Consider the following 14,196-nt stretch of genomic DNA (forward strand, 5'->3'; position numbering starts at 1 on the left):
GAATGAATCAAACATTCAAGCCTTGAAGTAGCAAGAGAAAGTGCATGAATAAATTGTTAATTATTTCTCAGTTTGCGCCACTGATTTGCTTTACCACTGAATATGGAACAAGCAATAATTATATAACTTAATAGTGCAAAATCAACCTTCAAAAAACAAACAAAAAAACACCAAAGGTAAAATAAATAGAATTTAAATAAAACATTTAATGCCTCTTTTCTATTTGCAGCCTTCTGAGGTAAATATCAACATTACATTTTTCGACAGGCTAATACATTTTAAAATAGAATAACAATGCGATGGGTGGGATTGGGGTTGGGGGGTGGGTTTAGGTGGTAGCAGGGGGTGCATATTGTAGTGTCCCGGAAGAGTTAGTGCTGCAAGGGATTGTGGTTATTTGTTCTGTTATGTCTATGTTGTGTTACGGTGCGGATGTTCTTCCGAAATGTGTTTTTCATTCTTGTTTGGTGTGGGTTCACAGTGTGGCGCATATTTTTTACAGTGTTAAAGTTGTTTATACCGCCACCCTCAGTCTGACCTGTATGGCTGTTGAGTAAGTATGCTTGGCATTCACTAAAGTGTGTGTATAAGTCGCATATATTATATGACTTGTCCGGCACGCTGTTTGTATGGAGGAAAAGCGGACGTGACAACATATTGTAGACAAAGCTAAAGGCAGTGCCTTTTAGGCATGCCCCCAATATTGTTGTCCGGGTGGAAATCTGGAGAAATTCAGAAGAATTGTTGGAAAATCGGGAGGGTTGCTAAGTATTAGTATTAGCGGCGAATGCAGTGTCACAGCGGCTCTGCCGCTGTATAGTACCGGCGGGCCAACTCTAATGTTAATTTGATATTGCCTCAAGGGCCAAATGAAATTGTACGGCGGGCCAAATTTTGTCCGCGGGCCAGAGTTTGACGCCCATGTGCTATTCGTCCCGACAATTTCCCCATTAATTTGAGCAAGGATGAAAGATTCGTGTTTGAGGATATTGATAGCGACAGACTACAAAAAAAAAAAAAAAAAACGAGTTAAAAAAAAACAACGCGATTGCATTGGGACAGATTCCGATGTTTTTAAACACATTTACTAAGATATTTCTGGGAAATCCCTTATCTTTCTATTGTGTTGCTAGTGTTTTAGTGAGTTTAATAGTACCTGATAGTCGGAAGGGGGTCTCCACGGGTGTCTTGACGCGCAGTGTTTCAGGGGAGTCGACGGCAGCTTTATGGACGACACAAGCTCAGCTTTTTTATGGTAAGAAGCGACTTTTTAACCACGATTTTCTCACCGAAACCTGCTGGTTGACATGTGGTAGGGATCCATGTTCTCTTGACCGCGGTCTGATCCATTGTAAAGTTTCAGCTCCGGGAATTTTAAACAAGGAATCACCGTGTGTTTGTGTGGCTAAAAGGCTAAAGTTTCCCCCCTCCATCTTTCTACTGTGACTTCTCTATTATTAATTGAACAAATTGCAAAAGATTCAGCAACACAGATGTCCAAAATACTGTGTAATTATGCCGTTAAAGCAGACGACATTTAGCTGTGTGTGTGCGTAGCGCTCGTACTGCCTAAAAACGCATGGCGTCACACGTACACGTCATCATTAAACGACGTTTTCAAGATGAAACTCCCGGGAAATTTAAAATTGAAATTTAGTAAACTAAAAAAGTCGTATTGGCATGTGTTGCAATGTTAATATTTCATCATTGATATATAAACTATCAGACTGTGTGGTGGGTAGTAGTGGGTTTCAGTTGGCCTTTAAACTAGTTCTTACCTGCTATTCTGCCTGTCCGAGTCCTGCAGCATCTGGGGGGTGACAACTCGCGCATTCAAAATGCGTCCCGAACGCAACAGTTTTGAGTCTTTAAAGTTGAAAAATGCATATCTTATTCATTATAAAATGCTATTGAAAGAGAAAGTTCCCTTGCCACTGAGCCAGACACAGTAAAAAACTGTAAATCAGGCTTTTCAGGAGCTATCATAGTTTGTACACACGAGAGATACGCGGTTTGCGGTCTCATCCGCGGAGTCCGCGGATAAACCGCGAGTCGGGCGGGTGACATGACGAAAAAATAGATTTCAATTAGATTCGGGCGGGTGGCGGTTGAACCATCCGGAAATATTTTATATACATGGTTCTGGGATCTGTATCTTTTGCCATTTTAAGAGCCATTTAAGACCCGTGTCATAAAGCGAAGAAGAAAATAGGAGACGCTAATATTCTCTAGAATGACTGCCGGCAGTCACCCAGATAATAAGTATTAGGGCGTGCTATGAAGCCATTGGCTTTGTCGCCTTCTACAACATGTACGATCTGCTTGTCAGTCCAGCATCATGTTGTGTGTGGCTTCCGTGGCAACACGCACACGACTGCAAGGCATACTGGGTGACACAGAGTACACTAATGGTTGTGATACAAACAATTTTAACACTCTTAGTAATATGCGCCACGCTGTGAAGCCACACAATACAAGATTGACAAACACATTTCGGGAGAACATCCTCAAAGTAACACAACATAAACGCAACACAAAAAATACCCATAATCCTTTGTATCTGTGAAACTTCCTGACTATTTTATACACCATGCTAGCAGCAAACCCCGCCATCCCCCGTGCATCGGTAAGGTGGGCGGGGTTGGGGGCGCGGGGGTGTAAAATATATTCAGGAAGAGTCACGGATACAAAGGATTCTGGGTATTTGTTGTGTTGCGTTTATGTTGTGTTACTGTGAGGATGTTCTCCCGAAATGCGTTTTTCAATCTTGTTTGGTGTGGTTTCACAGCGTGGCGCATATTAGTAAGTGTTAAAGTTGTTTATATCACAACCACCAGTGTACTCTGTATCACCCAGTATGCCTTTCAATCTCATAGGTGTGATTGCGGAAGCTGCACACAACATGTTGCCGGACTAACAATCGGTTCGTACATGTTGTTGAAGGTGTCAAAGGCAATGGCTTCACCGCACGTCCATATTCTTGTCATCAGGATTAACGCTATTGGATAGTCGCGAGAACGTTAGCGGCTCCAATAGTCTTCATTACTCTGTGAAACAGGTTTAAATAGCTCTGTGAGTGGTAAAGGCGGCCAACCTCTGATGTATTTCAGCGGGCGGGTAAGGTTCTGATAAAATGTTGGTTCGGGTGGACGGCGGGTGGATGACGACTTAGGTGATGCGGTTGCGGATGATATGATTGCCTATCCGCGCATCTCTAGTACACACATAATCCATTGTTTGTGTTACAAATATAAACACTTCTAAACCTCCTCCCCAACAGGCTGGCTTCACGAGCTCGCCAAACGTTTGGGTACGCCCTACTTCCTGGCACCGCTGACATCCCTTCTGGGCGTCTCCGATCCGCCTCAAGGGGCCGTGACACCAGAACTGCTCAATTCCAGCCAGTGGAACAGCTCAAGCCTGGAGCTGTTAAACGGGGCGGCTCTGTTGGGAGCGGCCGCATGGAACGGAAGCAGATCACGTGCGAGGTCGCCCGGCGGCACGGGCGTGACCTTGAGCGGCGGTCCGTCCGTGCGGAGTTCCTACGTCACGTCGCTGTACTTCGCTCTGAGCAGCCTGACCAGCGTGGGCTTCGGCAATGTCTCGGCCAACACCGACTCGGAGAAGATCTTCTCCATCTGCACCATGCTGATTGGAGGTGTGCAGAACATCTGACATTTCCCACTGGGTCTTCGTTTTCACTTCTGTGTTCCGTCCGCAGCGTTAATGCATGCCGTGGTGTTCGGTAACGTGACCGCCATCATCCAGAGGATGTACTCACGACGCTCCCTGTACCACACCCGCACCAAGGACCTGAAAGACTTCATCAGAGTGCACCGGCTGCCCAAAGCCCTTGAGCAACGTATGATGGAGTGCTTCCAGACAACCTGGTCCGTCAACAACGGCATCGACGTCAGCGAGGTGCAGTACAACTTGTAAATACATGTCAAGTGCCGCCAGAGGAATACGAGCACGCTAAAAATTTCCTACTATATCCTTTCAAAAAAGCTTAATTGGTTCTGTGAACCAGCTCTTAACTCAAAATACTTGTATTTTAAATCATTGTCTCCTACTTAAATTAATTGGTGTTTGGCCCCCCAAAACAACTTAAAGGCCTACTGAAACCCACTACCACCGACCACGCAGTCTGATAGTTTATATATCAATGATGAAATATTAACATTGCAACACATGCCAATACGGCCTTTTTAGTTTACTAAATTACAATTTTAAATTTACCGCAAAGTATCCTGTTGAAAACGTCAGGGAATGATGACGCGTATGATGACGCATGTGCGTGACGTCACGGATTGTACCGGACATTTTCTTCCAGCACCGATCACAGCTATAAATCTTCTGCTTTAATCGCATAATTACACAGTATTCGGGACATCTGTGTTGCTGAATCTTTTGCAATTTGTTCAATTAATAATGGAGACGTCAAAGAAGAAAGACGCAGGTGGGAAGCGGTGTATTGCGGCCGGCTGTAGCAACACAAACACAGCCGGTGTTTCCTTGTTTACATTCTCTAAAGATGACGGTGGAGCTTTAATATGGAACAGAGCGGTCAAGCGAACATGGTTCCCTACCACATGTCAAACGGCAGGTTTCGGTGAGAAAATTGTGGTAATTAGTCGGCTCTTACCGTAGACATGAGCGGATAACTTGAGTCGTTCCTCGTGCACATGTCAAAGAGGCAGCTACGGACTCTCTTGCCTCCTCCGACCGGCTGCCCCCGACCGTCGGATGCTTCCACTGCAGAGGAATGGAAAAAAAAAAAAAAAAATCTCAGCCCGGCTGCCTTCGCCTCCACGAGAAACGTGGCTTCCCTCAGAGACACTGACGGTCACCACACCCGTGGCCACACCTTTCCAACTTTCAGGTGCCATATAATCTCACTAAAACACTAGTAACACAATAAGCAAATAAGGGATTTGCCAGAATTATCCTAGTAAATGTGTCTAATAACATCTGAATTGCTCCAACTGCCCTCCCCTTTTTTTTCCCCTTTTTTCTAGCCCTTCACTCTAACTTTCCTCATCCACAAATCTTTCATCCTGCCTCAAATTAATGGGGAAATTGTCGCTTTCTTGGTCCAAATCGCTCTCACTGCTGGTGGCCATGATTGTAAACAATGTGAGGAGCCCCACAACCCGTGACGTCACGTGCACATCGTCTGCTACTTCCGGTACAGGCAAGGCTTTTTTATTAGCGACCAAATGTTGCGAACGTTATCGTTGATGTTCTCTACTAAATCTTTTCAGCAAAAATATGGCAATATCGCAAAATTATTAAGTATGACACATAGAATGGACCTGCTATCCCCGTTTAAATAAGAAAATCTAATTTCAGTAGGCCTTTAATTCTGTCCTTTATTTATTTTTCTTTTTTTCAAAACAACTCAATTCTAACATGTAACATGCCTTTTAAAAAGAAAAACACTTTTGGATGAGAAATATTGTATAAAAAAAAAAAACGCGATAGAATAGAGGTCGGGATCCTTTTTGTCTGAGAGAGCCCATCCATTTTCTACCGCTTGTCCCTTTCGGGGTCGCGGTAGGTGCTGGAGCCTATTTGAGCTGCATTCGAGCAGAAGGCGGGGTACACCCTGGACAAGTCGCCACCTCATCGCAGGGACCAACACAGATAGACAGACAACATTCACACACTCGGGCCAATTTTGTGTTGCCAATCAGAGCCATGAAAGCCAAATATTTTAAAAAGTAATTCCCGATATAATACTTTTTAACACTGAATACAACTAAATGCCTGCATTTTTAAGTAAGACCAACATTTTTAGAGGATAATATTCTTTTTAATAAGATTGTTATTCTGAAGCTAACCAATAATAAATAAAATACTTCTTACCAAATAATGCGACTTCTTGAACAGGTGCTGTACAAAATAGATGGATGCATTAAAATGCATAAAAATGTTTTGTATTTTGAACGTAATTTTTAACATTGTGATTACCAGTGGAATTATTCATTATCGTGTTAAGCAATGTCAGGTAAGATTTATCTGAGAGCCAGAGGCATTCATCAAAAGAGCCACATTTGGCTCAAGAGCAATAGGCTCCCTACTGTTGCAATAAAAGGTGTAGCAAAGAAGCATAAGAAGTGATGTAGAAAACACAAAACCTGTGAAGTTAGCACGTTGTGTAAATTGTGAATAAAAACAGAATACAATGATTTGCAAATCCTTTTCAACCTATATTCAATTGAATGCACTACAAAGACAAGATATTTAATGTTCAAACTTGAATGTTGCGATCTGTGACTCAGATCTTCACATGTTTATTTTTCCATCTTTGTTTCATTCTCTTCTGACCCACTTACTTCCTGTTTAGTCCGTTACCATGGTTACACATTGATTTCACCTGCTCCTCGTTTTCTACACACCTGGTTCTCCTTGATTTCTCCCTATATAAGCTTTCCTCTTTTCTTTGTTCAGTCTCGGATCCTAATTTGCCCACGCGCAACACTGACGACTCTCGACCTTCATCTTTGTATGTATATTCTCGCTAGCTTTTACGCTAAGCCATTTGTTTATTCCAGCTCACATGCTGAGGAACTGTTTTTCTGTTTTTGGTTTGCTTTCTCTTTACAGCAGTGTTTTTGTTCCTAGCCTTTTATTATTTAATAAATCCATTTATAACTTACCTTGTTGTGTTCATCGCTTCGACGCATCCCCGGAAGAACCAATCCGGCATTACAATGCCACACAAGCGTCACAGTAGGATCCGAGCATCAAAATGTTTTTCCGCGTCGAAACCACGGGAGGAACCCTTCGACTTGGGTTTGTGGTTGGAGCTCATGGCTTGGGAGCAGGAAAGACTTGACTGTGGGCCTGAAGTCCCCTCCGAAGCCGTTCGCGCTGCCCCGAAGAGGCGGGGGGTCCAGTGGAGAGGTCCCCCGCACGGCAGTAATTATCCAGCACCACTTCATCCTTCCTACGAACACAGCAAAATTCACCCCGACCAGGATTCACCTTCCACTACCGGTAATCCAGCTTGTTTTTTTTCCCCTGACTCTAGCAGTCACGACATTTGGGGTACGCCCACCGGTGACGCAACACCGCCCCCTGTTGTTGACATTTTTTCAGAAGATTTTTATATTGTGGACAGTACTTTTCATTCCCAACCTTTTTCGAATACCAATAACATTTATGATAAAATACGTAATTATCAGGATATTTTTTCTCATTATTCTAGTCAACCTCAGTCACCTAGTTTTTCTTCAACTCCACCTGTAAAACCTCATTCCCAGCCCAAGTCCAAGGTTTTTTCTCCCTTTTCAAAGGGACACTCTGGACAATATAGAGGGGAGGAGTCTGCCCGCCTCCAAACCTCCCACCACCCTCCCTTATGGTCAGTCCCTGACCACAGGGAACGGGTCTGGGATTCCCGTCTGGAGGGGGGGGCTATGGCCTATAGCTGTGTTGCGGAGGTAGCGCAGACGCTACCATTTCTTAAAACTGTCAAACCGCAACCTCCTATGAGGCCACCCTTACCTGTTTTTCGGCCCGTTAAACCGCTAGCTCCTCGTAGACCTCCTCCACCTGTGTTTCCCCCGGCCAAGTCTCAACGGCCTTGTAGACCTCCTCCACCTGTTTTTTCCCCGGCCAAGTCTCAACGGCCTTGTAGACCTCCTCCACCTGTGTTGCCCCCGGTCAAATCCCAACGACCAAGTAGACCTCCTCCACCGGTGTTCAGACTCGCGAGGTCATTACCTCAAGCACATCCTCCACCACCGGTGTTCTGCATTTCTCCCAGTTTGGTTCTCACACCAGCACTTAACTGTAGTCTGGTTCTCGCACCAGAAACTGATGTTAGCCTGGTTCTCAAGCCAGCACTAGACTCCCACCTGGTTCTCACACCAGCCTCCGACCCAGAACTGGTTCTCATACCAGTTACAGACTTTAGCCTGGAGCCCACTCCAGTACCAGCTCCAGAGCTGGAGCCTACTCCAGTACCAGCTCCACGCCGCCAAGCGCCGGTACCAGCTCCACGCCGCCAAGCGCCGGTACCAGCTCCGCGCCGCCAAGCACCGCCGACGACGGGGCTGGAGCCCACACCAGCGTCGACGACGGGGCTGGAGCCCACACCAGCGTCGACGACGGGGCTGGAACCTTCACCTGTGTCGACAGGGCTGGAGCCCACTCCAGTGCCAGCTCCTCGACAAGCGCCGGTACCAGCTCCACGCCGCCAAGCACTGCCGACGAAGAATCTGGAGCCCACACCGGCGCCGACGATGAGGCTGGAGCTCACACCAGTCACGACTCCTGCGGCTCCCAGGCCGCCTCCGACGACTCCTACGGCTCCCAGGCCGCCTCCGACGACTCCTGCGGCTCCCAGGCCGCCTCCGACGACTCCTGCGGCTCCCAGGCCGCCTCCGACGACTCCTGCGGCTCCCAGGCCGCCTCCGACGACTCCTGCGGCTCCCAGGCCGCCTCCGACGACTCCTGCGGCTCCCAGGCCGCCTCCGACGACTCCTGCGGCTCCCAGGCCGCCTCCGACGACTGCTTTGGCTGCAGTCCCCGCACCCTCGTCTGCTGCTTCCAAGCCTGCTGGGATTTCGGTGCTGAGGCGTCGTCCACCACGTCGACCACGGGCGTGGCCTCTGCGAGGTCATCCTCCTCGCCAGACACTCCCTCCTCCATGTCGGCCACGGATGTGGCCGTGCCCGGGTCGTCCGCCTCGCCGGGCACCTCATCCTGCGATGCGGCCACTAATGTGGCCTTTTCGAGGTCGCCCGCCAAAACTTTTTCGGCAGCGGCGTTCCATCCGCCGCCGCCACTTGACTTGTCCTCGGTGGATTCGGGGACACACGACTTGGCGACCCTCCACCGTGGCCTCCCTCCGCCCTCCCTTCGTTTGTGGACTCTGTTTTTGGGGAGGGGGTTCAAGTTGTTTCTTATTTGTTTTTGTTTTCTTTGAGACATCTGGAATCTGTCTTTTTGGGGGGGGGAATACTGTTGCGATCTGTGACTCAGATCTTCACATGTTTATTTTTCCATCTTTGTTTCATTCTCTTCTGACCCACTTACTTCCTGTTTAGTCCGTTACCATGGTTACACATTGATTTCACCTGCTCCTCGTTTTCTACACACCTGGTTCTCCTTGATTTCTCCCTATATAAGCTTTCCTCTTTTCTTTGTTCAGTCTCGGATCCTAATTTGCCCACGCGCAACACTGACGACTCTCGACCTTCATCTTTGTATGTATATTCTCGCTAGCTTTTACGCTAAGCCATTTGTTTATTCCAGCTCACATGCTGAGGAACTGTTTTTCTGTTTTTGGTTTGCTTTCTCTTTACAGCAGTGTTTTTGTTCCTAGCCTTTTATTATTTAATAAATCCATTTATAACTTACCTTGTTGTGTTCATCGCTTCGACGCATCCCCGGAAGAACCAATCCGGCATTACAATGCCACACAAGCGTCACATTGAAAACTTATATAATAGCTCATTTGGAATTTGATGCCTGCAACATGTTCCAAAAAGCTGGCACAAATGGCAAAGAAGACTGAGGACGTTGAGGAATGCTCATCAAACACTTATTTGTAACATCCCACAGTTGACCAGGCTAATTGGGAACAGGTGATTGGGTATAAAAGCAGCTTCCATGAAATGCTCAGTCATTCACAAACAAGGATGGGGCGAGGGTCAACACTTTGTGAACTAAGGTGTGAGCAAATTGTTTAAGAACAGCATTTTTCAACAGCTATTGCACAGAATTTAGGGATTTCACCATTGACGGTCTGTAATATCATCCAAAGGTTTAGAAAATCTGGAGAAATCACTGCACGTAAGCAGCAAGGCTGAAAACCAACATTGAATGTCCGTGACCTTCGACCCCTCAGGCGGTACTGCATCAAAAAGTGCAAAGTTCAAAAGTCAGCATCTGTGATGGTATGGGGGTGTATTAGTGCCCAAGGCATGGGTACCATTATTGCTGAAAGGTACATACAGGTTTTGGAGCAACATATGTTTCCATCCAAGCAACGTTAACATGGACGCCCCTGCTTATTTCAGCAAAACAATGCCAAGCCACGTGTTACAACAGCGTGGCTTCATAATAAAAGAGTGCGGGTACTAGAATGGCCTGCCTGTAGTCCAGACCTGTCTCCCATTGAAAATGTGTGGCGCATTACAAAGCCTAAAATACCACAACAGAGCCCTCGGACTGTTGAACAACTTAAGCTGTAGATCAAGCAAGAATGGGAAATAATTCCACCTGAAAAACCTTCAAAAATGTGTCTCCTCAGTTACCAAACGTTTACTGAGTGTTGTTAAAAGGAAAGGCCATGTAACACAGTGGTAAAAATGCCCCTGTGCCAACTTTTTTGCAATGTGTTGCTGCCATTCAATTCTAAGTTAAAGGCCTACTGAAATTTGATTTTCTTATTTAAAAGGGGATAGCAGGTCCATTCTATGTGTCATACTTGATCATTTCGCGATATTGCCATATTTTTGCTGAAAGGATTTAGTAGAGAACATTGACGATAAAGTTGGCAACTTTTGGTCACTAATAAAAAAGCCTTGCCTTTACCGGAAGTAGCAGACGATTTGCGCGTGACGTCACGGGTTGTAGGGCTCCTCACATCCTCACGTTGTTTACAATGTGAGCCTCCAGCAGCAAGAGCTATTCGGACCGAGAAAGCGTCAATTTCCCCATTAATTTGAGTGAGGAGGAAATATTTGTGGATGAGGGAAGTTAGAGTGAGGCACTTAAAAAAAAAAGCGACGGCTCCGGGCAGCGGCAGTGGTGGCGTTTCAGATGTAATTAGAAACATTTACTAGAATAATTCTGGGAAATCCCTTATCTGCTTATTGTGTTAATAATATTTTGGTGAAATTGAAAAGTCATACCTGAAAGTCAGATGGCTGCGGTGAACGCCAGTGTCTCTGAGAGAAGCCGATGAGGAACCAAGATCACAGCTGCCTTTTTGACAGCTACAGGAGGAGGTCCCATAATCCACTGAAGTCTCCGGTCAGAGCAGACTTAATATCACAATGTTCCCATCCAAAACCTTGTTAAAGCTTCACAACAAACAAAGAAACACCGGCTGTGTTTCGGTGCTAAAGGCAGTGCAATCCACCGCTTTCCACCAACAGCATTCTTATTTATAGTCTCCATTATTCATTGAACAAATTGCAAAAGATTCAGCAACACAGATTTCCAAAATACTGTTTAATTATGCGATGAAAAGAGACGACTTTTAGCCGTGTGTGGTGCTGGGCTAATATGTCCCCTCCAACCCGAGACAACACGCGCACGCGTCATCATTCTGCGCCGTTTTCAACAAGAAACTCCGCGGGAAATTTAAAATTGTAATTTAGTAAACTAAAAAGGCCGTATTGGCATGTGTTGCAATGTTAATATTTCATCATTGATATATAAACTATCAGACTGTGTGGTCGGTAGTAGTGGGTTTCAGTAGGACTTTAACGATTATTTGCAAAAAAAAAAAAAAAAAAATAGTTTCTCAGTTCGAACATTAAGTATCTTGTCTTTGCAGTCCATTCAATTAAAATATAAGTTGAAAAGGATTTGCAAATCAGTGTATTCTGTTTTTATACACAAATTACACAACGTGCCAACTGGTTTTGGGTTTTTTATATGTCATTTCTGTCTCTACATTGTTGCACATTAGCAATTATCCACTCTCTGTATGGTCTTTATATAGAAGAGTTTTACGATTAAGTTATCTTATACGAAGTGATTGTTAAAGTATTTGTTGGACACAGTTATCTGACTGCATCAAAAGCATCATTTCCCGCCTTGTCTCTGTTTCAGCATGTCAGTTCAAACCATAGACTATAAAAATGGGACCCATTAGCTCCCTGCTTGGCACTCAGCATCAAGGGTTGGAATTGGGGGTTAAATCACCAAAATGATTCCCGTGCGTGGCCACCGCTGCTGCTCACTGCTCCCCTCACATCCCAGGGGGTGAGCAAGGGCGTGTTTATATGCAAATTATGATAGACACGCACGCGCTATCCATTTGACATTCAGCAACCTAAGAACAGCAGGTGGTAACAATTCGACCACTTAAGAACACGTCATGAATTTGAACGGACTCCTCTTAGGAAATCATTTAGGAAGAAAGATAAAAGGAAATGTTAAGAACTTATTGATGAATAGGCCCCTTTGTGTTTATCTTCTTCGAGCAAAACCAAGGCCAAAGCTAGTAAATTCTAAGGCATTCCATTTTGCCCATCCATCCATTCTCTTCCGCTTATTTCCTTTGGTGCCTATATCAGCTACAATCGGGCGGAAGGCGGTGCACACCCTGGACAAGTCGCCACCTCATCACAGGGCCAACACAGATAAACAGACAACATTCACACTCATATTCACACACTAGGGCCAATTTAGTGTTGCCAATCAACCTATCCCCAGGTGCATGTCTTTGGAAGTGGGAGGAAGCCGGAGTACCCGGAGGGAACCCACGCAGTCACGGGGAGAACACGCAAACTCCACACAGAAAGATCCCGAGCCCGGGATTGAACCCCAGACTACTCAGGACTTCGTATTGTGAGGCAGACGCACTAACCCCTCTTCCACCGTGAAGCCCCCATTTTGCCCAAAGAAAGGAAAATAGTTCCCTAAAACAAGTAACAAAATATTTGACTCTGAGGGGCATACCTGTAATTTTAACTAAAAAGCTAGCATGCCAAGTAAAAAAACATTTGACACGGAGGTTTGTGCCTGCAAAATTTGCCAAAAAGCTATCATGCCAAAATTAGCATGTTAATGTTAGCAATGAACTAACTTTAGCAGGGAGCATTTTGACTTTGGAATAGTTTGACTGAATAAAAACAAAAAATAAATCAATATAAAACCAATATAAAAAAAACCCAATATAAAAACAAATATGATTAAAAACAAATTTAAAGGTAAAATCAATTGAAACAGAAAAATAGAAATCAAAATTAATAAAAAACAGAGAGGACAACAGAGGACAGAGGACCACACAACTCACGTAGTGTTAATAGCCAAAGAATAAAAGTGGGTCTTAAGACGAGACTTAAAACAATCCACTGTGGAAGCAGTTTGAACATGGAGGGGCAGAGTGTTCCAGAGCTTAGGGCCGACCACAGAGAAGGCCCTGTCTCCCCTGGTCTTAAGTCTAGTCTTGGGCACCACGAGCTGGAACTGGCTCTCGGACCTCAGAGCGCGCGCAGGAGTATAAATTTGGATGAGATTCGAGATATATTGAGGTGCCAGTCCATGTAAAGATTTAAAAACAAACAGCAATGTTTTAAAATCAATTCTGAAATGAACAGGGAGGCCAGTGCAAACTCTGAAGAATTGGGGTTATATGCTGGCGTTTCCTGTTAAAAGTCGTGCTGCCGCGTTCTGGACTAACTGCAACCGGGAGAGAGCTTTTTGGCTAATGCCAGCATGAAGTGCGTTGCAGTAGTCCAGGCCACTTGAAATAAAAGCATGCACGACTTGTTCAAAAAGGTTAAAAGATAAAATGGTTTAACCTTTACTAAAAGACGAAGGTGATAAAAACACGATTTTAAAACGCCATTGACTTGTTTGCCAAGTTTAAAATCGCTGTCTATAATATATGGATCAGAGCGGTCAAGCGAACATGGTTCCCGACCACTTGTCAACCGGCAGGTTTCGGTGAGAAAATTGTGGTAAAAAGTCGCCTCTTACCAGAGATCAGCTGAGCTTGCGCCGTCAATGCAGCTGCCGTCGACTTCCCTCAGAAACCGGCGTCAACACACCCGTGAACAAACCCCCTCCGACTATCAGGTACTATTAAACTTACTAAATCACTAACAACACAATAGAAAGATAAGGGATTTCCCAGAATTATCCTAGTAAATGTGTCTAAAAAAATCTGAATCCGTCCCAATGGAATCGCCTTTTTTTTTTAATTTAATTTTTTTTGTTTTTTGTTTTTTTGTAGTCCTTTGCTATCAATATCATCATCCACAAATCTTTCATCCTCGCTCAAATTAATGGGGAAATTGTCGTTTTCTCGGTCCAAATAGCTCTTTCTACTGGAAGCTCACATTATAAACAATGTGAAGATGTGAGGAGCCCTCACACTTGTGACGTCATCGTCTGCGACTTCCGGTACAGGCAACATTTTTTTATTACCGACCAAAAAGTTGCAAACTTTATCGTCGATGTTCTCTACTAAATCCTTTCAGCAAAACAATGGCAATATCG

General features: G+C 44.9%; 1 protein-coding gene across 2 annotated transcripts in view; it reads left to right on the top strand.

Annotated features, from left to right (window-relative positions):
• The window catches only part of LOC133544188 (potassium voltage-gated channel subfamily H member 3-like), a 99,095-nt gene that overhangs the window by 50,851 nt on the left and 34,048 nt on the right, over window positions 1–14,196 (top strand). For both annotated transcript variants that reach the window (XM_061889303.1, XM_061889302.1), the window contains exons 8-9: window positions 3,281–3,658; window positions 3,722–3,921. In XM_061889303.1, the coding sequence (XP_061745287.1) occupies window positions 3,281–3,658; window positions 3,722–3,921 (578 nt within the window). The remainder of the gene's footprint in view (window positions 1–3,280; window positions 3,659–3,721; window positions 3,922–14,196) is intronic.

Source organism: Nerophis ophidion, linkage group LG27 (assembly GCF_033978795.1).
Source record: "Nerophis ophidion isolate RoL-2023_Sa linkage group LG27, RoL_Noph_v1.0, whole genome shotgun sequence".
Lineage (NCBI taxonomy): Eukaryota > Metazoa > Chordata > Actinopteri > Syngnathiformes > Syngnathidae > Nerophis > Nerophis ophidion.